The sequence below is a fragment of the Aptenodytes patagonicus genome, chromosome 4, assembly GCF_965638725.1.
Source record: "Aptenodytes patagonicus chromosome 4, bAptPat1.pri.cur, whole genome shotgun sequence".
NCBI lineage: Eukaryota > Metazoa > Chordata > Aves > Sphenisciformes > Spheniscidae > Aptenodytes > Aptenodytes patagonicus.
The window spans coordinates 25,977,517-26,004,347 of NC_134952.1; the positions used below are offsets into that span (position 1 = coordinate 25,977,517).

General features: G+C 41.5%; 1 protein-coding gene across 1 annotated transcript; it reads left to right on the forward strand.

Annotated features, from left to right (window-relative positions):
• Positions 1-1,153: 1,153 nt before the first annotated feature.
• On the forward strand, positions 1,154-24,242 carry PGM2 (phosphoglucomutase 2). Its single transcript, XM_076336081.1, has 14 exons — positions 1,154-1,251; positions 5,750-5,917; positions 6,809-6,915; positions 7,264-7,348; positions 8,630-8,713; positions 10,161-10,354; positions 11,520-11,709; positions 12,408-12,505; positions 15,024-15,204; positions 15,318-15,411; positions 16,284-16,413; positions 19,000-19,189; positions 22,923-23,056; positions 23,843-24,242. Exons 1-14 carry the CDS (start codon positions 1,180-1,182, stop codon positions 23,943-23,945), a joined length of 1,830 nt encoding a protein of 609 aa, XP_076192196.1. The 5' UTR covers positions 1,154-1,179; the 3' UTR covers positions 23,946-24,242.
• Positions 24,243-26,831: the final 2,589 nt, after the last annotated feature.

Sequence of the window (26,831 nt, forward strand, 5' to 3'; positions counted from 1 at the left end):
ATCCTCCAGGATTCACCTGGGTAACCCCTCTGAAGGGGCTATGATGTGAGGCCAGGCTGCGGGGTGCTCGCTCAGTTAGCAGAAGTGGAGCGCTCTGACTGTGACTTCCATAAAGAACTTCCTATGGTTGACTGGTGGGCAATTAAAAGAGAAACAGAAGTCACATGAAGTTCTGAAGTTTGAGACTAAACACTAAAAAACAGTTATAAGTCAATTCACTAAAATATTGCCCCTTGCACGCCGCTTGGCTTGTGCAGAATTCCAGCTTGTTCTGGAGCGTACGGGATACAGCAACGGAGGAGGAAAGCTGGAAACTGGATTTCTCCAGGCTGTTTCCTTCTTTTCCTCCAGGTGAATGCAATTTGTTCATATTTTTATTATGGGAAGGATTGGCTACACTGTTATTAGGATGTCCAAAACCAGACACGGCTAAAAACTTTTCTTGGGTCCTTTGTCCCTTCCACGCTATCACATTACAGTCAGTAAAAAGTCAGTAAAGATGCCACATACGCATCTAATGCTTTAAGTAGGTGACTTCATGCCTGTATGTTGCTTATAAATCAGGGCTCCTCAGCGATCACCCCTCATTTATATTGACTATAAAAAGAAATCGCCCCTCGGGGCTCCTCCCTTGCTGGCAGGCGCAGCACCCCTCCGCTTGCCGGGTACTTGCATTTGCCCCGGGGGGAGCCCGCCGGGACGCCCGGCACCCCCAGGGCGCCGGCGGGCGCTGCCCGAGCCCCCGGGCCAGCCCCGACGCTACCGGCGGCCCCGGGCGGCACCACCGGCGTCGGGGCAGCCCCTCGCCGCGTCCCGGGCGCGCAGGGCTCGGGAAAGGATAACATTCAGCCCCCCCGGTGAAATGCAGGGACGCGGCTCAGCAGATAAAATGATTAAAACCCCCACTCTTCCCGAGACCCCCCCAGCCCCGCAGGCCCGCCCCGGCTCCCAGGCCGCGGCCCCGGCGGGCGGGGCGGAGGTGGGGCGGCCCCGGCACGGCCCTGGCACTGGCCCTGACCCCAGGCCGGGCCCGGGCCCGGGCAGGCGGGCGGGGCGGAGGTGAGGTGGGGCGGCCCGGCCCGGCCCCGGCGGGCGGAGCGGAGCAGCGCGGAGCGGGCGCGCTCCGGAAGAGGGAAGGAGCGGGGCGGCGGCGACAGCGACAGCGGCAGCGGAGGCGGCATGGCAGCGCGGAGCTCCGCGGGGGATACCGCGCTCCGCCGCGCGGCCGAGCAGTGGTTGCTCTGGGATAAGGTGAGGGGCGGCGGGGGCGACGGGGTCCTCTCTCCCCCGCGGGGACTGCGGGTGCCGGGGCAGAAGGGGCCTCCTGGTCACGCAGGGGCTGGGGAGGGCGCGGTGCGGGCGCAGGCTTGTGAAGCGTCAAGGCGGCGCGGGGCGAGTCTTGGGTTTCAGATCGTGGCAGTGCTTGATGCGGAGGAGGCACTTGTTGGGTCCTTTCTCTCCGCTCTCACAGCCCTCTGACAAAGGGGTGCCCTCCGTCCCATCTCTCCGCGCCCCCCCCCCCGCCGCGGGGAGGGGGCGCGGCAGCGCTGGCGCCGGTGGGGCTGCGGTTCCAGCCGCTGGTGGCGCCCCCCTCCCGGAGCCCTCGGCACCGCTGCTCTGTCACCTCGGCATTGATGTCATGTCATAGCAGCCCCCGCTCTAATTTAGAAACCTGTCTAGTTGGCGTCTAAGTATCTTCACTTCTCAGCGATGTTTAATTTCTTTTTTAAAAGGGCCTGTATTGTTCCTAGCTTCTTCTGTTTGTAGGGGCAGTTAAGAGACTTAAATTATTAAAGGCAAGAATACATTGCTGTGTTGTCTGTCTCTCAGTGTTAAAAACCTCCAGGTACCTCCGTATTTTTGTTTACTAAAATATTGTTTCCAAAAGACGTGGGCTTGCTTCAAACCCACTGGGAAATGCAGACTCCGTCCTCTTTTCCTGGTGGTGTTGCCCAGTGCTTAGTGACTCTCACTTAATAAAATAACTCCTGAATCTTCAATATTGCCTGGTTTCATGGTTTTTCTCCCTTTCTCTGCTGTTGCTTAGGAACACTTTGGCATGCGCTATTTCCCTTCCCATTAAGGTGCTTAAACATCTTACGACTTATCTTTGTGTCTTCAGTTTTGGTCTTGGCAGCATTATAAGCAGAAGTAAAATCTTCTGTGTATTTCTGTATTCCACATGTCTTGCCGTAGTGGTGTTCTGGAAATGGTTATATAGTTGCTTGCTGCTGCTGCAGCAGTTCCCACTGAGATGCAGGCCCGTATTCAGTGCATGTGGTTTGCATTTTTTTTGTCCGCATACATGAAATTTGTTCATTTGGCTGCCCTGGAACACACTGGCCATTGCCCCCCTTCGGTCACTTTAATGACTGCCCTGGGCTCAGCATTGTACAATGCTCTCTAGGTTTTGTTCAGCCTACGTATTTTTTTGGCAAGGGGTCTTCTGCTTATTTAAGGATTAGCAAAGAAAACATAGAACAATTCTTTTTTTAGTGTTATTTCCAGGTTCTAAAGGACATCATTAGAAGTACCTCAAGTTTGTTGTGATTCTTCATTAAAGATCACTCGACTGGTTAACTGATTAGTTAGCCAGCTCTGTTTTTATTAATGATAATGCAGTGCCAAACCAGCCCTTCTTTCAGAAATGCTAGTGTGTCACATCAAATGACAATAAGCTTTTGTGTCTTCTTTTTTTTCCAGTTTAATTGATTTTGAGAAAACAGTCTGGCTTTAAAGGGCCTCTTATTTCCATAACTTCCTTGACTAACGTTAGTTATATTCCTGTTTTCTGTGTAATCACTTCATTTTCAACTGGCTATTCTGATTATTTTGTGAAACTCTCTTGAAATCTAATGCAGGATCCCTTATAGCATCTTTACTTTTGAAAGGTTAGCTCTTTGTTAACAATTGCGTCTTTGATTCAGTTATAATTGACCAGTGTGCAATACCCATTGCTGATTGCTCAAAAACGATGACGTATTTTCATTTCTCAGGGAGCTCTTACGTGTTCGTGTTGAGTAACAGAAGAATCCGACATAACCCTTGTCCATTTACTCTGATACTAAAAAAAAAAAAAAGTTTCCTTTTTGATGTGTAGAGATAAGTTAATATTTAATGATGATAAGCTGCACGTTTCTTACAAAATAATGGTTTGCAAGAGCAAGCCCTTATGGCTGAAGACAGTCCTGCTGACTTAACGGGAAGTTTTTACCTAGATGACAATTACTGAGCTCGTTACTAGGCTATTTCCGTCACTCTGTTCACTAAAGTGGTATCATATTTGTCATTCTTTCTATTATCAATCATAAAATTATGGATAGAAGGTAGCTTCTGTTTTTGTTAAAAGTAAAACCTGTTTAGTCAGTAGCTGTCTCTCTACTCTGAAACCTTGTGGGGACTCCTGCACTGCTGAAACCTCTTTGTGGCCTTCCTGTAGTGTAGACCAAGGTAAATAACTCAAGCGTTACCAGGTGATGTTTAAGCAAATTGCACTACTGGATATTAACTCGGTATTGAAACCTCTGCCACGGTATTCACAGAAATCAGTATCCTTATATTCACATCCAGTTTTATTTGAGAGTAGAAAAAGTGTAACCTGAGAGAACCAACAAGGAAGGAAGAAAACAGCACTTCATCCTTCAGATACAATTTGGTCCCAAGCAACTAAATTCACGCAATCAAGTTATCTCTAGCAGATGACGTGGACTAAAACTCCGGGACTCAGGCAGCCACCCGGATAAGTACGATCATTTAACCAGACCTGGAAAACTGGAGGATCCCTGTAGTTTCACAGTAGATACCAAACCTGGGAAATTCCTCTAACACAACAATAACAAACAAAAATCTCCTTGGTTGTGAGAGCTACAGTATGATCCTAGTGTCAAGCTGCCCTTCTGTGTTGGCATTACACCTTCTAGCCTGTCCAACATCTGTACAAGCGTGTGCAGCGTCTACCTAAAGAGATGCTCGTTTCAACGGTAAGAGACAACTCTTGTGCACAAAGCTCATGCAGGGGGAGAAAAAAGGGTGACTAGGCACTGTACAAAGCCTGGTGCAAAAAGTGGCGTTCAGGCTTTACCTATGAGACACAGGCCTGGTATTGCAGCAAAAAGTTCAGGTCAACTTTTGAACTGCCTAAACTCAGAATAGTTATGCTGACCTATATTATTCTATAATAACACGGAATTATATTTATTCTTATAATTACAGAATATAATTACGCTATAATAATACAGAATTACATTGAGCCTCCTACAAGGAAGTGTTGGTTACAACGTTCTTGGACTGGTAAATTGGTAATTCTTAAACTGGAAATCAGTAATTCAGGGGTACCTAATTGCTTACTGCACCCAGGAAACGATTTTTTTTTTTTTTTTAATGAGTGCAGCTTATTCTGTATTACATAGCTTGCTCATTAGCACCAAAGGCTCTTTAGCTTTTTGAGTGTTTATTTAAACTATGGTGTTATTGTCCTGCAGATCAATGATCAGGGCATGCAGACCCTGGTCTCAGTTTGGTTTCCAGAATGCTTACACCTTTGTATGCAAGCTCACTCACATGCCTACTACTGTGCATGTTCTGCAGCATTTTCTGGAGCTGCAGAAAATGCTTTTTTTTTGCCTAGGATGATATGCCTTCCCTTGCTGCAAGCATATCCAGGTCATCCAAGAAATAGTGAAGTCTGTGACATTTATGAGGTCATTTGGTTGACCAGAAATCAAAGCTTATGTCCATTTGGAAATCATAATCTTTGTACTCCAGTGTAAAGTGTGTGTAATCATGCGGTGACTAACCTGCGGAGTATGCCGCCTCTCCACATAACTCTGTTGCCTAGTGGCTGGAGTGGGCCATCTGTCCTGTTGGCTCATCGGTTTTCAAGAGATCAAATATTAAACTCCACAAATCCCACGTTATTAAGATTGAGAGGTTGGGGCATACAGCACTTTACTGGTTCCTAAGTTTGGAAACAAAGAGAGTTGATGATAACAATAAAGAGTCAATGTAATACACCAAGAAAAGCAGTGAGACTTAGAAACTCCTCACTGTTTGCAGGCAGTCTGACGTGGCCTTTCCATCGCCACTCGGCACAGTCATTTTTGTTTAAGAATTCAGCTGTAGTTGCTAAGCTTTCATCCCGAGGGTTGTGCTTATTTTTACAAGCATTACCTGCAAACGTATTGCAAATTGTCGTCTTTATCTTCTGGCCAGTCTGTTTAGTTTTGCTGCTGCCTCTGGTGTTAGCCAGTCTGGGGACAAGGTTATCATTTTTTTTTTTAAACTCTACGTATAGCACTATGGAAGTAACAAATATTTCTTAATCATCAGCTTAACTTACTTTCTTATATGTTTAGAGTAGTTCTTGTATTGTGATGACAAAAATTCTCTGAAGTGTAAAGGTGCTTTTTTGTTTGTTTTTGTTTTGTTTTTAAACCAAGAAAATATTAAAATGGACATCTTTGAAATCTTTTCATTTCCCAAAATGTGATACATACATTGCTGTCAAGGCAGCACGTTCACTTAAGGAGATGAATCTAAAATAAGTAATACTTGAGATTGTACTGACTTAAAATTAGGAAGATGTAGCAGGAGTTCTGGTGTTCTTGAAGTGGTGTGCGATATTTTGATACTGAAATAACCCAGTACAGAGAGTGGGAAAGAAAGTCAGTTCTGTTAAGAAGCTTAAAGGTATTAAAAACAAACGAACAAGCAAAACCTTTTCTAGAATACCTGAATATTGTATCTACAGAATCCAAAAACTTCTGCAATAGTGAAGCAGCTGGTTGCTGAAGGAAATGCCGGAGAACTGCAGAAATACTTTGGCTCGCGGATGGAGTTCGGCACAGCGGGGCTCAGAGCTGCCATGGGGGCAGGGATTTCCCACATGAATGACTTGACTATTATCCAGACAACCCAGGTACGGCGTTCAGCACTTTATCTCACTTAACTGGTTGTATATATATGAGCGGAAGAGCCTCATTTATGACAAGCAACGGGTATTCTATGGAAGTACGAGTTTTTTACTTGTAGTAAACTTCTGCCAGTTTTCATAAGTCATTTAAATGTTAATTATTAGCTGAGTGCTGATCTCTGCAAACAAGCAGAGAGAAGCTATTAAGCCATTAAAATAAGCTATTTTCCATATTGGATTTGCGATTGAATTTATACACAGCTACAGTTAAGCTCAAGTGGATCAGTTAGTCCTGATGTAACAACCACAAAAAAACCCAAGCCAGCATTTGGCTAAGCTTCATGTGTGTTGGACATAAATTTACATAAATGCAGTGAAGCTATATATACGCATGTAGGCCCTAAAGTAGATCTACTTGGGGAGAGCTTAAAAAAACCCAAAACCTCAAATTACTGCAGCCTGGAGTGGTGGTGTATCATGTCCTAAACAGGTACCATTATTAAGGGTGAGATTCAGTTCAAAAAACTGAGAGATTTCAGTTAAAAAACTGAAATATTGGCCAGTTGTTCTCTTCCTCATCTAAGACCTAACACAGCTAAATCCTTTCTCAAAATCTGCAATTCAGACTAATCGTGTTAACTGTTTCTTTCTGCAGTTGGTTCTGATTTTTGGAGAAGTACTTAAATGCTGTCCAGCTTCACTATATCGATTTGAAAGTTTCTGATACTTCTTGGTGTTTATTGGTGCTAGACAAACTGAATCCCAGTCCAGTTCAGTGAGATGTTATGTGCGCTCACCTTTCTAAGCCGTAAACATCTTAGGTAGGAATCATCTTAATGCAATGATAAATTAAATATTAAGATTGGGTTAATGAGGTGATGATGATGTTGTCTTCAGGGATTTTGCAGATACCTTGAGAAGAATTTCAGTGACCTGAAAAAGAGAGGAGTTGTGATTGGTTTTGATGCTCGTGCCCATCTTTCCAGCGGAGGTAGTAGCAAAAGGTACTTTTTAGGTTTTAAGTATTTTGTAGATGTCTTGTGTGATCCCTTATGGTTTTATATCTGCTTCAACAGTATTTTCTCTTTCTGTAGAGTGAATTAAGGTGAGGGATTTATACTATTTTTATATTCTGTTAATGCCAAAGCAGTTCTTAGAGTTGTGCTTTGCCTGTTGGGAATAGTGAGGGAACACATTTAAATTGGGTCTGTATAATAATTTGGGGTTTATTTATGTGGGGGTTTGTTTGTTGTTTTTTTAAATTGGAGTGTGTGGGGGGAAGCTGTGAAATCTAGGAAACTAATCGGTGAGAAAATGAATATATTTCCTAGGCATCTTTTCTTCCTGTTTAGGTTTGCAAGACTTGCTGCTAATACCTTCATCAGTCAAGGAGTTCCAGTTTATCTGTTTTCTGATATAACACCAACTCCTTTTGTGGTAGGTTTCTCTATTATACCTTTTTATATACACATAAATTCTGTCAGATATCTTGCATTACGTACATTAAGGAAAACTAGACAAACCACTTTGAACTTTTTAAACTCTACCTGCAGTTAGTCTTATGCTTATTTAGCTATATTTAGTTTACAACATCCATAGCAAGAGAAGGAGGAAGCTTAGTGGAGTATCAGTGACAGTGGGATGTGTTTCTATTCATTCCTGCTTTCAGGCAGGTTTCTTGTCGAAGACGTCTGGTTTCTAGACTGCTGTGGAGTCCGAAGTCTGAAATGTACACACACATTTAGTTTTGTGATTTTTGGTTGGTTGGTTTGGTTGTTTTTTAAAAGTTTATTTTCTTTTTGGGGTATTGAATCCAAACTAGCCTTTTTAAATAGCAGGTTGTTGGAGTGCAGCGATGTTAAGCCGGGAGGGTTGTTGAATGTGTCCGCGTTTTCACCATCGGATCACTAGGTGTCAGTGCTCTAGAGCTATAAAGAAAACCCCTACCTTTGCACTAAAAGCAAGTTTCTCCCAATACCAGTTCCTCCAGTGAGTGCTGCAAACAGAACATAGTGGGATGAAGACTTTGTATGTAGCGTTCTTGTACTGACACAAATTTTGGTAGATTTAGGGTCAAATTCTTCATAGTGCAGCTTAAAGCAGTGTTGCAAGAACTGCAGTTGATTGCATTCGCTACTTAATAAAGAGCCAGGAGTAAACTCGGAACTGGACCTGTGGTCACAAATAATGCTTTATTTTTAATTCACTCCATCTGTTTTGGACTACTTTATCAGAGCTCTCTGCAAAACAATTCTCTTCTGAACCACGATGGAGCAGTTGCTCCACGGGCTGCTCTCAAAAGATAGCATGGATGAGACTGCTCCAGTTGTAATTCTCTACCCTGTGCAGACTTCTGTCATGACCCCAACAGACTTTGCAACCTTAAAGACCTCAGGTATCTCAAGTCATTGTACAGTAGGCAACACGTGCATTTGGTTTCCTTCTATAAAAACGTTACTCTGGAGATCCACAAAGCGTCTGAAACAACACTAAGAATATAGAAATGGGAAAATGCACAAGAAAAAGGAAGGGCTAAAGTTATGCCATGTGGGGTCTAGTGGAGCAAGTACTACTTAGCTTCTGCTTTAGAGAGTCAGTCTGTAGGAATCGTATCCTGGCTTTCTTTTCGTTCAGCAGTGTGGAAGTATTGTATATGCATGAGAATAAATAACATAATATTTTGCACATTCCACTTCAGATAACTTTCTCTTGTTACAGCCGTACACAGTAACTCATCTGAAGCTTTGTGCTGGAATTATGGTTACGGCTTCCCATAATCCAAAACAAGATAATGGTTACAAGGTATTCCTATGTGATCTATTTTCTGGCTTTTTTCAAACATTTTTTTCCATGTAGAGACACTAATACTATTGTGTATAGTTCCTATCACGTTATAGACCAAATTAATTGATAGTTTGATCTCTTCTAGATGTATGTATTTAAGGCTAGTAGCATGTTATACTACTAACATAATTAAAATCTTAGCTCTAAAAAGCAGGAAGATAAGTAATACCATTGCATACTTTGGAATACTTTAAAATATTAACTGACCTCTTTTCAAAAGCATTAATCATTTCTCCAAGTCATGATTTAAAAAGATCTCTTTAGTTTTACAAACCCAGAGAATTAAAAATACGTGAAACCTAATGAGTTGCTTGTACAAAACGTTTTGAATAAATTCCATTAATTTCTTCTAGTATATTTTTCTTGTGCTAAGTGACACAGTTATCAGTGTGACTTTTTTCTATGACAGAAATCTGCTTTCCACTGAAACAAACATGGCTGAGCTACCTGTCTGCCAGTCATCCCATAGCTGGACTAGTCATATACAGACTGTTTCCAAAATACAGAAGTGGAAGTTGGGAGATCTTTTTTGTCTTCTTAATAGAAAAACAAGGCATTAGCAGGGATGATTTCTTGCTGTCTCTCCCTCCAGAATTTCATGTCTGTTTAAAATTGCTTTTTTTAATATTTCATGTATTGATCTTGATAGATTGTTTGGATGTTTTAGCAACTACGTTTTAAATCATTTTCATTTTTTCTTAATGTTTTGTTATTTGGGCTACATATGTACATGGCCCAGATGCTGTTAGGTATCTTTCCTTAAACTTGTGGTCTGTAAACCATCAGTAGAAGGAAGTGTGCAAACAACTGCCAAAAAGTAAAACATAGTAAGTACACCTCTTCCTGGATGTGTAAACAATCAACAAATAGGAGAAGACTACAAGTAGTGAATATCTTGAAACTTAGTTGAATTTGTGCTTGCTGTTGTGGCAACACTGCTGCTGTAGGCAGCTGCAAAGTTTTTGTGCCTTTCTCTGTAAATTTTTTTGTGGTAGATGTGTTTCACTTTTGCACACTTTCTTCCTCTTAAGAATTCTTCTATATATAATGATTAGACCTAAAAATGTGGAAGAAAGTGTATGAAATAGCATGGGCAAGTTATCAGTCCCAAGGCTGGCAGGCAGGCTGATACTTGAATCTTCTCAATAAATGAGCTGGGTCTTGTTTTGTGTTTCGTTATGGATTTTGATATCTTCTGATAAAATTAAACAGCTTTTTTTATAGAACAAAAATGGGATGTGAGAGGAAACACTGAGAATATGAACAGGGGAATACTCTGGGTATACTTAAGCCTAATTTACCGTAATACTCTACCAAATGTAGTGCACCTTAGCCAACAAAAAAATAACAAAGTTATCCTACAATATTAATGACCAAATACTCACTTACCCTATTTATTATTTAGGTTTACTGGGAAAATGGTGCTCAGATCATTTCCCCTCATGACAAAGGAATTTCTCAGGCTATTGAGGAGAACCAAGAGCCGTGGCCACAGGCTTGGGATGACAAACTGATTGACAGCAGCCTGCTACTTCATGATCCATATGCCACGGTCAATAAGGAGTATTTCAAAGACATACAGAAGCAGTGCTTTCACAGGTAACTGGTGTTAACTCCATTAAGAATACAGGATTTTCCATCTAGTATGTCAGTGGGGCAGTTTGAATTGATGGAAGTCAGGGCGGCCATGATCCTGCCATGACCCAGATCTGTCTGTGCCTTCTTGTCATCTTTTGTGGTAGCACTGGCAGCTGTGTGGTGACGTAGTGAGCCAGTTCATAAAGCTGCTCTGGCAGAAGTCTAACCCAGCAAAGTGAGCGATTAGTTTCTGATTATATCACCTCCCTGTATTTACATGACCACGCATCAACCAAATGCCACAGCAGGACTGGGGCTATCTTGTGCAGCTGGGGGTGAGCTGACGCTGACGGTCCAACAGCCTTAAAATGGTCTTCTAAGAGAGAAGGTGAACGAGGCTGTTAAGCCAGTTCTGGAAGAAGGAGGTCTTGCTCCGTTATTCTAGCCCTGCGTGTGCTCCTGGTGGCTTTGGGCACCTTGCACGAGTCTATTCCTGTCGCTTGCTCAATAAAAACTTTACTCAACAAAATCAAGTGGATGTCTCTCTTTGTGATTAACAAGTAGAATCGGTTTATGGATTAGATGAGCAGCAACCTGTTAGATCTGCTTATTTACATCAAAATTTTAACCACCAGTAACCATGTTCTTCCTCTTGCTAAAAACGAAGTCAGAATTACTAGAAAGTTGCGTCTATGTGAGAAATTATGCTGCTTTTTCAGAACAGGAGTTAAATATCTCCTCAGGAGTTTGCATGTCTTTAGGTATGTTCTACACTTTCAGGAATGTACTTCATAAAAATAAGTCTGCTCAAATGAGGCATGCTGCTGTCGGTTCACTGTGTTCACAGTCTTCGGAGCTGGTTTAAATGCCAGAGTTGGGGATGAAGAGTCTTATTAGTCAGTTGTATTTGTTTTCCACTCTCCTCCTTTGGGGTGCATGGAGTGTACCATCTTTCTTATTCCAGTGATTTGCACATACCAGGACATTAGGTATCAAGAGTGACTCATACTGCTGAAAAATAAGACTAAGCCAGTTTTCAAGCCATTACCTTTAAAATCTTACCTCCTTTAATTTATAATTTTGACAGTGATACAGAATACTGAGTCATATCCGTTTCCGAATTTTGTCAGTTTTGTGCAGAATGTTCTTCCATATCCAAGTTTACTGTTAATCTGTTTTATTTCAGGAATATAAACAAGGAAACAAACCTGAAATTTGTTCATACTTCTGTGCATGGCGTAGGTCATAAATTTGTGCAGTTGGCCTTCAAGGCGTTTGACCTTAGCCCTCCTTTTGCCGTTCCTGAGCAGAGGGATCCTGATCCAGAATTTCCCACAGTGAAGTATCCAAATCCTGAAGAGGGCAAAGGTGTTCTGGTAAACAGATATTTTTTTAATAGTTGCAATGTCTTTCAATGTTTCCTTTCTGCCAGTAGTCATGGCTATAAGGACTGGTTGAAGGTCTATTTTGTTTCTGTTTTCATAGCCTTACTTTTAGTGAAGAGTTAGCTGGTATCCTTTCATTGAAATTTATAATTCTTTTTGAACCAGTCAGGTAATAATTAGTTGTAACTTTAAACTACTTTGTTCTGCGCCCTGACAGAATGGGCAGCATCTGCACATAGAACAAAGTGATACAGTTCCTTTTAAAAAATAAAATAAAATAAAAATAAAAAAATCTTCACAGTTGGTTTTGGAAAGTTTCTACAATTTACAGCTGAAATATAAGGACTAGATTGTTCTGATACGACACCGGGAGGGGGCAGGGGAAGTCCTGACAGGTGGTTAGAATTTCTGCTACAACTATTTCTGCTGCACTTTGTTATTGAAGGATCCTGTTGAATCTAAGTAGCTTTTGACTCAGGCTGCAGAAGTGGAATGACGTAGGTGAAGTTAAATATCCTGACTGTGCTCTACTGCTGCCAGGCTTGAAGTTTATTTTTTGTAGAGACACATCATGATTTTGGGTGTTTGAGATTAAATAAATTGGGAAAATTATTTAAAACCTATAAAGAAAGTGAAAATATTATTTGGGAGTATTAACGCTCATCTGATCTTGCTTACCACTTTTCCAGACGTTGTCTTTTGCTTTGGCTGAAAAAGATGGGGCAAAAATCATTTTAGCAAATGATCCTGATGCTGATCGACTTGCAGTGGCAGAGAAACAAGAGAGGTATGGTAATAAAGAAATGCAGACCAGTTACATTTTTTACTTAGAGGCTAGGCTCATTTGGGGGATTCTTGCAACCTGTGCTGCAGAGAAGATAGAACAGTCACAGTAGTTGTTTTTGGACTGAAAACACATAGAAATGTGAGAGGACTGTATGAAGCAGACCACAGTGGGGGCAGTAAATGAAATAATGGTTAATATTAGACACTGTACAAAAGCCTGAATAAATACTTGACGCTTGCTGTCCTTGAGGCATGCACGGAAGCTTGTGAATTGTTTTGATTGTGCTATAGCTTTTTAAAGGTAGGTTTTCAGTTAGAAATTTTTCACAGAAGACTGATCAACATTCTTTCATACTGTGTTTATTAAATAATAACTTGACTATTCAGGAGAACCTTTTTAGTTCCCTGATAATTTCAGGAATATGGAACATCCCCGTTCTTTAATATGAGTTCCTTCTTTCTCAAATACTGTTAGACCAGACATTTTACTAATCATTAGATGATTTGGGCCTCTCTCACTCACTTCCCCACTTCTGTGCATAATGTTACGTACCTGCGTTTCACCTGAAGCTTTGTCAGTGTTTGGTACTTCTCAGTACAGTCATTTGTACTTCCTCCTTTAAGGACCAGCTATACATGCATTATTTATCTATGTATGTCCTGTCGAAGAACGGGATCACAAAAGGTAAACTTGCTCAAACAGGGGCTTCTCATAGATTTTTCATATGTATGGAATGTGTAACCTATAGTTCTGACCCAATATTGCCATCCCCTTATTTCATGCCCCCTGATATCCTGTACTTCTACAATTGTTTGCATTTCTGTATTGTGGTTATATTTGATGAATGACAATAAGCTGAAGTACTGCACTTGGTATCATATCTACAAATAGTGGTGTTTCTCTTTTATCTACCCTGATAAAGCAGCAGCTAATCTGAGCAGTTAGAAACCATAAATCCTTCATAAAAGTGAACTTCAAGGTTTTCAGCTCAGAGAGGAGCAGAACAAAAATCTGCTGCTGGGCCAGGAGCAGAAATAGTGTAAATGAATTCCCTGTGTGTGAGAGCCGGAAGAGGGATATAAAATCGTGGCAACAGTCCTTGGTACACAAGGGATGAGATGGGCACCTGCTAGATGTCCTCAGTGATTGTGGATGACGCAAGTATTTGAACTTGAATCCGTTATGCAAATTCCAAAAACCCAGTAAAAGGCAACAGCACAAATATCCATTTTGCTTATCAGATAACCTCTTTTGGTCTTGTAGCAGCTTCAAAGGAGGCGGTGTTTTCTTTGGGTTTTTGGGGCTTTTTTTAACTCGTTGTCCTCACAGCATGAACTAAGGAGGCTTCTCTGCCTTTAGAAGAATAATGGGCTAATTGGCACTCTGCTGTATCTTTGGCAGTGTTAACTGGAATATCCTTGTTTTAATGTTTTTGGCCTGTGCCAGCCTCAGCTGTCAATTCAGCATTGAGGAAAGAGCATAAAAAGCTTTAGTTTGTGCTGGTTATGATGGGTTAAAACAAGAATGCAAAATCACTCATGTTTTTTGTCTAAAAACTTACAGCTATCAGAGACTTGAAGAGGGGGTGTTAGTTTATTGTGTTTATCGCCATTGAGAGCATGGTGCTCTCATACTGCTACCTCTTTGCTAATCGTTTAGCCAGTCTTAGTTGTCTCCTAACTTTCAGTCCTGCATCCTCCTCTCAGACTTCTGCTGTAGCTGTTCATACACTAATTGAATATTAAGATAGGCTTCTACAGTATCTGTACTTCTTCTTTAACAGAAACTCCTGCTAGAGCACACTCTCTCAGCGTTCTTACACTAAGTTGTCGCTGTGCATTGCTTTGTGCCTGTTGGCATCAATAAATGCAGGAGACTGAGTCTGCTTCTCTTTCACAACAGGTACTGTTTCTGTAGGTCTTGATTTTTGTCAGTTTGGCAGTGTCTTTGTCCCCTTTTGTGACTGGGAATTTTTGGGCTATTTTGACATGTCTTTCCCTTTTTCCTTCAATTTTTCTTGTTCTAGCAACACGTCAGTGTTAATCTTTTTTTTACCCGTTTGAGATTTTTTCCAATCTTCCTCAATGACCAATTGGTGTATTTGTGATTGAATAAAAGGTATTTTATGAGTACTACACTGAGTCAACTAAAAATACCAATCACTTGAGAATTGTATTTTCGTGTCTCTGTGTTTGTCTTAATCATTGATTTTATAATTTGTCTGCTGAATATTTTTGTTTTACTTAAAATTTGCTGGAAATACCACTGTTTCATCTTTGGATAAACTCAAAAGCTGGTACGTATGATGGAGGAGGAAGGTAACCACTTCAGAATTCTTTGGGGGAGGAATTTTTTTGTTTGTTCTTAATGAACACATGATATCTTGTTACTGTTACCTGGAACTCAGATGCAGTGGTTTTATTTGCTAATATTCATGTATGGAAGAACCAGCAGATTTTTTTTTCCAATATTATCCTTTGAATTCATATACCTTCTATTATTTTTTTTTCCCATCAAGTGGTGAATGGAAAGTGTTTTCTGGAAATGAGCTGGGAGCTCTTTTAGGCTGGTGGATCTTCACTTGCTGGAAAAATCACAATAGGGATACTTGTGCCATTAAAGATGTCTACATGTTATCCAGTACTGTTTCTTCCAAAATCCTGAGAGCGATTGCGCTAAAGGAAGGTTTTCACTTTGAGGTAAGCTGTTACATGTTATTCCATGTTCTTTTATTTGTTTACTTACACAGTGTCATATCTTTGTAAAATATTGCTTTTATTTTTAATGCCTTTTTTTCTCCTTACTGCTGTAGGAAACACTGACAGGTTTCAAGTGGATGGGCAACCGTGCCAAACAGCTCATGGACCAGGGAAAAGCTGTTCTTTTTGCATTTGAGGAGGCTATAGGTGAGAAACAGAATATGATGTCCTAGTATCCTGTAAAATAGTGAAAGTAGGACTACTGCAAAAAATGGCAATGTAAAGGTGCCCTCAACACAGTGGATGTATTCCCAGTGAGTAATCAATGTCATCCATTTGGATGATTGATATTACTAGTTTTAATCCTTGGTATCTCTGCTTAGCACAGAGTATGATGATGTAAGCTAGGTGTATATATCTTCAGTAGCATGGCTATGTAGACTTGGACTGCAAATTCTGCACAAGCTACTTAAAAAAATCAAACACATTTTTCAGACTTCAAGTTGAGTATGTTTAGCTGACAGTTTTAAGCTAAGTTTAAATGTGAATAAAATAAAGTAAAAACTCCCTCAAATTATACTTGTAAACTGGAAAGCCATGAATAAAAGCTATGAATTCGTGAGAAGGAAATTGTGAAGCTATAGTGCTATATCTTGAGTAGCTCAGTACCTGAAAGCCAGAGGAAAATGTGACTAATTTCATGGATAATTATCAGGGTTACCATATGTTAACGTGTAAGGGTAATCACACTTGAGACAAAGTGCTATACTTGCATTGTTCCTGCAGTATGGCATTTCTCTTTTATGAGAGCTCCAAAAGTACTCGGGAGCATCTGGTACTGATACAAGACAAATCTGTCTCTATCTTGAAATTCCATTAAATGCCTTGCTTATCAAAATTAACACTGATGATTAGAAGATAAAATTTTTCCACTTTTGGTTTAACTCTAAAATGTCTGTGCTATGGTAGTGTGCATTTCTCCTTTAAAAGATGTTGGTTTGATTAACTTCCCCACCACCACCATTTTATCTTATTTCCTCATAAAAATATATCAAATATATATAATTTTCTTTGTTTAGGGTATATGTGCTGTCCTGCTGTTCTGGACAAAGATGGTGTCAGCGCTGCTGTTATAACTGCGGAGATGGCTAGCTTTTTGGCAACCAGGAATTTGTCTTTGTCTCAGCAGCTGAAAGCTGTCTATGATGAGTGAGTTTGATTATAATTGTTTAATTTTCAGATTTTCTCCATTCCACATACAAGGGTTAATAGGGACTCAATAGCAACCTATAGTATATGAAGAAATAAAAATTGGGTTATGTACTATCAACACAATTCTATGTTAACAGTAATCTTCTAGAAAGCGCTCCTGCTCATGGGCATGAATATATTTATCACTTTGTTTTGTGTTGTTTTAAGGTATTTTAAAAATAATAATATTACCTTACTAATTCCCTATTAGTTAATGAGATTTTTGAGGTATTTTTGTTTGCTTGTCTGAAAGGTTTCGCCCTTTTGGGAAGTTCTGCTCTTCAGTCCTTTTACAGAAGATTGGCCTAGTTTTTGGCCAGCAGTATTGCTGTGTTGTAGAGATCGTAGTGCTTCTTGCCGCTTAAATGTGCCAAACGCACAAAAACATTGATGGCAGAATGGGTCTAAGCAGCTCTGGCATATTTATGCTACTCATAGAAGCCAGCTTGCTTCTGTCCCGCTTGCAGGGCTACTTGTGATTAAATTAATTCTAGCTGGCTCTAAAGTTAGGCTTTTTATTATATTATTCTGTCTTTTTTTGATGGATAGTATATGTTGGTTGTTCTTTCAGCTCCTGAATACTGAGATTTGAGCTGATTATGCAGAAGTGCTGTGAATGTTTGGCCATAGCTATTGGCTATATACAGCTGGGTAGCCCTCTGAGAGCTTTTAATATGAGGCACTACTTTTCTTTTGTTCTTGTTTAATGTGTTCAGAGACCTACAGAAATCAACAGCAAAGATGGCTGTTGGATTTCATGGGGCAGGGCATGTTTTTTGTGGGGTTTTTGGGTTGTTTGTTTTAAAGGAGGGAGCAGCACAGGCTGGCAGATACTCTTCACCTCTTCACGTCTCCTAAGACACTAACAAAGGAGTGGTGGAACCTGCAAAGAGACTCATGGAAAACTCTAGCCTTGGTGCTTCTTGTTTTCCAATCCTCAGATCTCTCATTTGCATGCAGCACTAGCCATGCTTGTTTCATCCGCTGTTTAAGAAGGAATCAAGTGGCAAAGACTTTCTAACACACTGCATAAATAAATTGTGGAATTTATCAGCTAATGTACGTGGCAGAAGTAAACAGTAATATAAATGCATGGAAGAGGAATTCATGCCTAGAGCTGCAAATATAGCATCTGATGTGAGAATTCCCTTAATTACTAGTAGCTGGAAGTGTATATTCAAAGAATTATCCTTCTCTGGCTCGCGCTTTTTCTTTTTTTAATACTCATTCAGTAAACAGCTGCTTCAGGTTGCCCTCAGAAAGAGAGTGTTTAACTGAGTGGAACTTAGCTGTGCCACAGTGCTGCTGTGTACATAGGCACTGAAGAGGACTCTCAAAGTCAGAGCTTATTTAGCATAAAGGCAGACGGTAGATGCACCTCAAAGTAAGATGTCACTGCACATAGTCACTGTTCGTGGAAAAGCTGCAGATGCAGGGAAGGATACAAATCTGTCTTATTAAATTGATGCTTGATAACTAGAAGTGGAGGGGGAGGGTTCTTGTTTTGTTTTGGGGGGTCATTTTGTATGTGTTTGTTTGGGTTTTGTTTGCTTGTGGCTAGTATAGAGTTGCAGTTTTCTGCTCCTTACTACTTTATGCTTCGTCAGATTTGTCTTGTGAGTTGCTGTTGAAGCAGAAGAAACTCTACTCTGTATTTTGGAAGTATAGAAGGGGGATCTGTTCTCAAAGAAGTAAATGCAGATCAGGAAAAGGACACAGTCCTAGCAGGCTCATCACTTCTTTCAAATATAGGATAGGTTTTGTAAATTCCCTTGCTGGATTCTCAAGACTGATTTAACAACTATTCACCTTCAAGATGTCCATTCTGGTATAAACGTGACCCTATTTAAGGAACCTTTCAGGTTTCTAGCATGAACATCCTAGTACTAACGAAAGATTCTGCCCTTCAGATTTTCCCTGGCATCAAGGATGCTCCTCGAGTGCTGATCTTTAGTATGAGCTCACTTAAACAACCAGTCCTGGCTTGTATGCTTTTCAACAACATGCTGTTTTGAAAAGTAGTGTTAGCAGGTCATTTGTCTTGGATGCAGATTCTGCATCATATTACCTGGCAGCAAACAGATAAGGTAAAGAGGCGGATGTTTGGTTTAGTAGAAACACTTTAATGGGAGAGCAGCTTCTGAAGTATAATTGGAAAAAACAGTCTGGAATTTGTTTTATTCAGAAAAGGTCAGCTGGAATCCAGTCAAGGAAGCTATTTAGATGTAGTCTGTTCTCTTCCTGTGGTGGTTAGATCTCTTCAAGGCAATAATGACATCTTTTTTTCTTCCGGTTTAGCAGCAAACGTTCTCATTTTTAATCATTAAAAGGAAAAGGTGTCTGCACAGAAGTTTCTTTAAAGTATGTAAAATAGGACAATTAAGCTGTTGAGGCCTTTTTAAAATTGTAAGGGCGTGAACTGGTGCTACAGTTGGGTGACCCTGGGTATAGATTCTTGCTTTATAGAAGGTTGTATAATGTGTACGGTGTACAAATCCAAGAAGAACATTGCTTCTTCAATTCATTAATATTGTGTCTTCACAGATATGGCTTCCATATTACCAAAGCTTCATATTTCATCTGCCACGATCCTAAAGTTATTCAACAACTTTTTGACAACCTTAGAAATTTTGATGGAAAAAACACATACCCAAAATCTTGCGGTAGATTTAAAGTTTCTGGAATAAGGGATCTAACTACTGGGTATGACAGCAGCCAGCCAGATCAAAAAGCTGTAAGTATATTTTTAAAATAATATATAAATCATATAAGTACATATATGCACATACATTAAAAATTCTATGGAGAAACACTCCAAACATTATGTTACATCCTGAGTCTTAAAATAAGTTAGATTGGGGATGATTGTTTTCCCTTGGTGGAAGGAAATGAAGGTTGGGGGAAGCGGGGAGGGTTGGGGTTTTTTGTTTGGTTTTGTGGTGTTTTTTCTCTCCAAGATGACAGTCTGTAAAGGGAGGTAGGAGGATATCACTGTCTTGCCCCAGCAATCTTGGATTATCTTGTTGTAAGTGTAAGTTAAGCTGTCTACTGAGATGTAGCTTTGGGTTCTTTAGTTTTCCACAACACAGGTTTCTTTTCCTCCTGGGAAATGCCATCACAGAGCAATTTCTATTTGCAGTAAAAACGTTGACTAGACTTGAAATGAGCTACCTAGCAGTAATCTACTGCTACCAGATTCTAGGCTGAGGGTAAGGCTGTCATTTTCCTATTGTGGTCTCAAGACCACAGTGATGAAGAAGAGCATCTTTGGTCATAGGCTTGCCAAGCTGGTGAAGAGGGCTTTAAACTAGAGATGCTGGGGGAGGGGAACCTCAATCCATCCCACTCCTACCAGTTTGATGCCAGGGCCAGCAATAGATGCCCAGAGCCTGGAGAAGGAGCACAGGTCAGCAGGAGAGCACCTGAAGAGCAGCACAAAGGAACTCCAGCCAGTCAGACAGCTTCATCGGGGGCCCAACTTCAATGCCTCTATGCAAATGCACGTAGCTTGGGGAATAAACAAGAGGAGTTAGAGACGTGCGCACGCCTGCAGGGCTACGACCTTCTTGGCATCACGGAGACGTGGTGGGATGGCTCCTATGATTGGAGTGTTGGGATGGAGGGGTACAGGCTCTTCAGGAAGGACAGGCAGGGGAGACAAGGAGGGGGTGTCGTCCTCTATGTCAATGACCAGCTGGAGTGCATGGAGCTCTGCCTGGGCATGGATGAGGAGCTGACCGAGAGCTTATGGGTCAGGACTAAAGGGAAGGCAGGGACAGGTGACATTACGGTGGGCGTCTGCTACAGGCCAGCCGACCAGGAAGACCGAGCGGATGAGGCCCTCTATAGACAGGTAGGAGCAGCCTCACGCTCACAAGCCCTGGTCCTCATGGGGGACTTCAACCACCCCGACATCTGTTGGAGGGACAACACGGCAGGGCATAAGCAATCCGGGAGGTTCCTGGAATGCGTCAATGATAACTTCCTTCTCCAAGTGGTAGAGGAGCCATGAGGAGAGGTGCTATGCTGGATCTTGTTCTCACCAACAAGGAGGGGCTGGTGGGGAACATGAAGCTCAAGGGCAGCCTGGGCTGCAGTGACCACAAAATGGTGGAGTTCAAGATCCTGAGGGCACCGAGGAGGGTGCACAGCAAGCTCACTACCCTGGACTTCAGGAGAGCAGACTTTGGCCTCTTCAGGGATCTGCTTGGTAGAGTGCCATGGGACAAAGCCCTGGAGGGAAGAGGGGCCCAAGAAAGCTGCGTAATATCCAAGGATCACCTCCTCCAAACTCAGGAGCAATGCATCCCAACAAAGAGGAAGTCAGGCAAAAACACCAGGAGGCCTGCATGGATGAACAAGGAGCTCCTGGACAAACTCAAACACACAAAGGAAGCCTACAGAGGGTGGAAGCAAGGACAGGTAGCCTGGGAGGAATACAGAGCAATTGTCCCAGCAGCCAGGGATCAGGTTAGGAAAGCTAAAGCCCTGATAGAATTAAATCTGGCCAGGGATGTCAAGGGCAACAAGAAAAGCTTCTGTAGGTACGTCGGGGATAAAAGGAAGACAAGGGAAAATGTGGGCCCTCTCTGGAACAAAACAGGAGACCTGGTTACCCAGGACACGGAGAAGGTGGAGGTACTCAATGACTTTTTTGCCTCGGTCTTCACCAGCAAGTGCTCGAGCCTCACCACCCAAGCTGCAGAAGGCAAAGGCGGGGACTGGGAGAATGAAGAGCCACCCACTGTGGGAGAACATCAGGTTCGAGACCATCTAAGGCACCTGAAGGTGCACAAGTCCATGGGACCCGATGAGATCCATCCGTGGGTCCTGAAGGAACTGGCGGATGAAGTTGCTAAGCCACTATCCATCGTATTTGAGAAGTCATGGCAGTCCAGTGAAGTTCCCACTGACTGGAAAAGGGGAAACATAACCCCCATTTTTAAAAAGGGCAAAAAGGAAGACCCAGGGAACTACAGGCCAGTCAGTCTCACCTCTGTGCCTGGGAAGATCATGGAACAGATCCTCCTGGAAGCTGTGCTAAGGCACGTGGAGGACAGGGAGGTGATTTGAGACAGCCAGCATGGCTTCACCAAGGGCAAGTCCTGCCTGACTAACCTAGTGGCCTTCTATGATGGAGCGACTACATCAGTGGACCTGGGAAGGGCTACAGATGTCATCTCTCTGGACCTCAGTAAGGCCTTTGACACGGTCCCCCACAACATCCTTCTCTCTAGACTGGAGAGGTATGGATTTGATGGGTGGACTGTCCGGCGGGTGAGGAATTGGTTAGATGGTCACATCCAGAGGGTAGTGATCAATGGCTCGATGTCCAGATGGAGATTGGTGACGAGTGGCGTCCTGCAGGGGTCCATATTGGGACCGGTACTGTTTAATATCTTCATCAATGACATAGACGGTGGGATCGAGTGCACCCTCAGCAAGTTTGCAGATGACACCAAGCTGAGTGGTGCGGTCAACATGCCAGAGGGACGGGATGCCATCCAGAGGGACCTGGACAAGCTCGAGAAGTGGGCCTGTGTGAACCTCATGAGGTTTAACAAGGCCAAGTGCAAGGTCCTGCACCTGGGTCGGGGCAATCCCCAGTATCAATACAGGCTGGGGGATGAAGGGATTGAGAGCAGCCCTGCTGAGAAGGACTTGAGGGTATTGGTGGATGGAAAGCTGGACATGAGCCAGCAATGTGCTCTCACAGCCCAGAAGGTCAATCGTATCCTGGGCTGCATCAACAGAAGCGTGGCCAGCAGGTCGAGGGAGGTGATTCTTCCCCTCTACTCTGCTCTGGTGAGACCCCACCTGGAGTACTGTGTCCAGCTCTGGAGCTCTCAGCACAGGAAAGACACGGACCTGTTGGAGCGGGTCCAGAGGAGGGTCACAAAAATGACCAGAGGGATGGAACCCCTCTCCTCTGAAGAAAGGCTGAGAGAGTTGGAGTTGTTCAGCCTGGAGAAGAGAAGGCTTTGGGGAGACCTTATTGCAGCCTATCAGTACTTAAAGGGGGCTTATAAAAAAGATGGCGGCAAACTTTTGAGCAGGGCCTGTTGTGACAGGACAAGGGGGAATGGCTTTAAACTAAAGGGAGGTAGATTTAGACTAGATATAAGGAAGGAATTTTTTACGCTGAGGGTGGTGAAACACTGGCACAGGTTGCCCAGAGAAGTGGTGGATGCCCCATCCCTGGAAACATTCAAGGTCAGGTTGGACGGGGCTCTGAGCAACCTGATCTAGTTGAAGATGTCCCTGCCCACAGCAGGGGGGTTGGACTAGATGACCTTTAGAGGTCCCTTCCAACCCAAACTGTTCTATGATTCTAAGAAAACAGAACAAAGCTTAATTTTAACTGATCCTTTAGTTACATTATATGACATCGAGTCACGGGTTTTGTCTTGAATTCATTATATATAGTCACTTTCCAAGCTTCTGAAAATTATTCTTACTATTTCTAGATACTTCCCACTAGTAAAAGTAGCCAAATGATAACGTTCACTTTCGCTAATGGCGGAGTGGCCACAATGAGAACCAGTGGGACGGAACCAAAGATCAAATACTATTCTGAACTTTGTGCACCTCCTGGAAACAGGTATTGTCACTTACAGCAGTAAATCCTGTGTAATAAGGGCTGTGTGGCTTTTTGGTAATGTTTTGGTGGGGAAGGGGCTCTCCATGATCAAATAATATTACTACTACGGTCATTATTTTAGCAAATGTATTTGCATAAAGCTTCAATTCTGCAAAATCTGTTGACGCATTCTTGTTGTCACTGAAATTCCTTTGAACTTGGTTTCACATTCAGTAAAAACAATATCAGGAAAAACATTCTGTCTTAGATGATAGTAGATGTATTCACTCTCTTTTTACATACATAGTTGCTTTAAACTTATATAACTATATATAAAGTGTTCTAATACATTTTAAACACTTTTATGTTTAGTAATTATATCCTTGACTGATAGCCTTGGAAATCATATAGTCTTAAAGATAAGCAATTATTAACTTATGTAATGAAAATAATGCTTTCCCACAGATGAAAATTTATCTGAAAATACTATTACAAGTATAAAAGTTGCATTTCTAATCACATACGTTAAGTAATAGAAGTTCTTCTGAACTCAAACTGGCTGTTCTACTTTAGATTATGTTGTGGGTTTATGTTTCTCCATAGTCTTAAGTGCCTTCATGCACATCAGTTGGAAGTGAACATCAGTGCATTACCATAAGAAATCAAGTGTATATACTTTTAGCATTAATAGAAAATGTTTATCTAAAACAATGCAACAGACTTAAAATGTCCGCAGACTGAAAATGTGCTTTTTAGCTTCTCCACTGTGACACCGTTTTCTGTATTTGTGTGGATTTTCTTTCTCAGTGACGTGGAGCAGCTGAAGAAGGAACTAGATGAATTGGTCAACGCTCTTGAAAAACACTTCTTTCAACCAGAAAAAAATAATCTTCAACGAAAGACTGAGTAAAATAGCAAAATTACTACCTTAATTGGTTTTTGCAGCATTAGAAGTGCATTATTTAAGAAGTAAGGATTTTTAGGACCAAACATCTGAGAACTCAGACTAAAAAGACTTCCGCTTTTATTAGGAGTTATTCCAGGTACTCTTGGATCTAGTATATTATTTTGCAAGGAAAGTACCTTTACCCTTAAAGAACCAAAAAACCCCAATCAGTTGAACTAAAAGCTTTATGAACTAAAAGTTGACTGCAAATGTATTTCAATCAAAACTTGTTTTGATTAAATATTATAAGGAATATCCCAATTTCTGAAATGCAGCCTGTTTTGTGGGGACTTTTATTTCTTTTGTGTGTGTGTGTAATCTGATAATACTATGCAACTTTATCTAGGTTTAGATTTGCAAAGCAAGTTCTCCCGTTAACAAGAAGTACTGAAAGCCTATGGTGAGACTTTGACAAGCTTGGGGCAAACATTTCAGAAATAATGATCTTTCTTGGGGATTTTGGCCCAAATAAACAAGAAAGTCACAGTGAATTTGCTGGAGAGCTATTTGCTGTGGGACTATACATCATATTCCAGGTTAGACATACTAAGCGTACTAAACTGCCTTTTAATACCATGAACATAGTAAGATAATATGTCTACATACAACCCCTTTCTGTTGCCTCATTGAACTAAGCATAACTAGTTCAATGCATACCCCAGTCTCAGAGTCTGCCATACTGTATGCTACATGACTCGATGCATAACCCTGCTTGTCTAATTTAGAGCAGAAGTTTCCATTTTATTGTGTGCTGTTGTCTGCGCTTGCAGAGCCCAAGAGGGTTATTTGGAGGTTACCAGTTGACTTTAATACAAGGGTTTTCTGCATTTTCAGTACTTGCTTTGGATACCAGTGTAGCTCTAACAGCCCCAGTACTTCTTGGGTAAAGAATCCTCTTTGCCAGAATTACTTCTGGTATCCCATGGAGAATGCCTAGTTGCCAGACCAAGCATAGATCAAATTTAGCAAATTATTCATAAAGGAACAAACTTGCCATTCCATCCCCAGTAAATATTAGCTTACCTTGTTAGCTAAGATGGTAAGCAAAGAACACTGGATGCCTGCTTTTACCTTACAGACTTCAGAGTTATTATCGGAGGACACAAGGAAAGGAGTAGTCCCTGCATTCTGTGGCTGTCACGTCAGTTCTTCTTGGCTGTGCAGAGTCAAAGGAAGCATCTGAATCATTCATATTGAGATCCATCTGTGTGGCATAGAAAATTAACTTTAAAATAAAGTAATAAGAAGGGTACTGAGGAAACAGAGTATGCTGTTAATGAAATCCTAGTCCTTTAGAGTAGAAAGCTAAAAAGAGAGTTTATTAGTTTGTGCAGAAAGTGCTTGTTCACACCCTCTACTTTTCTGTTTCCTTTTCTCTTATACTAAACCAAAGATGAGACAAGTTTTTACTGATACATGTTTATTTGGTGCCTTGAATAATGCAGTCCATACTCCTAAATAGGACCCTAGGAGCTACTGATTGTAGTAATAACTGTAAAGGGACTCTCAATACTGACTTCAGTGCAATCAGCTTTGTCGTATTGCATGAAATTTCTGCACATACCAACTCCCATAGTCCTTTCCTTCTGAAAATAAAAGGTTAGGACAAATTAAAGGCTTAAAATAAATATATAGTATTTTAGACCTTTTTTTCATGCATGTTAAGTGTGCTAAAACAGTGCATTTGGCATGTTGTAAATCTGAACTGATTCTCAAAAGGAAAGTAGAAATTCTTAAGACACTGACACTCATTGATAGATGAATGGATCACCAGTCCATTTCCACCTGACCTTGTGGCAGAACAGTCTATTAATCTGTTTTTTTTGATTAGAGAAACTTTTTGTTCATGAAATCTGAAGGCAACATTACCAGTCTTCTAAAATTTTGGGTTTTGTCATCTTATTTTTGTCCCTGGAAGTATGTTGCGAGTTCCAAGTCCAACTCGTGCCTTATCATCTAGAACTGAGATGGGGAGGGATTTCAAGACCATCTATAAGAGGGGGGCATGAAAATAAGGATTTATTATTAAGGAATTAAAATGACAATGACAACTTTAGCTTTTGACATAGTCCAAATCTGAAGTACTTCTCAACAGTAGATGTTCCCTTGTTCCGTTTCCTCTGCTTCCTCAGTACCTGTGGTGCTGGGTCCCCAGCTGCCTGAGACCTGGAATAATAAGTGTGTGGTACAAGTTTGTGAGACCAGAGTATGAAATGGTGCTGACACATCACAGAAGAAAGCATGCACCCGGGTCTCTGAGGTTTCTGTGATAAGTTTCAATGTGGCAAGAGCTGAGAAGAGAAATTAAGCGGGAACCTTACTCACTGCTCCCTAACCTGCTATTGCAAAGGTTCCTCTTTTCTTCTTTCCATGCCCCTCAGCACAGGAGGTCCTGCTTTCCTTCATTTATGAAGAGGCAGCAGGAAGACATGAAGAGAAGAAGGTAAGGGGGAAGATTAAACTGAGATAGCACGTGGAGATTGTGTACTCCTGTACTCAAGTAGGAGAACAAAGCTGAAAAGAAATAGCTCCCATGTGCTATTGCTCTGTCTTTTACACATTGATTAAAAGAAAAGAGCAGAAGGATGAGAAACAGAACGGAAGACTGGGGCACCTGATTCTCCTAACTTATCCTTAATTTGTTCACCCTGCCATTCCCAGTAAGAGCCTTTCTATGTGGAACATCCTCCCTTGAAGGAGCACTGTCTTTTGAGTGTGTGGGTTAACGGTTGATGTAGGGTGTCACGTTCAGCTGCACCATTAGTTCTGGCAGAACAGGTAGAAGGATGAAGCTTGCGGGGGAAATGGAATCTGGTTTGGTAACTGTAAATTATGACTTATGTACATTCA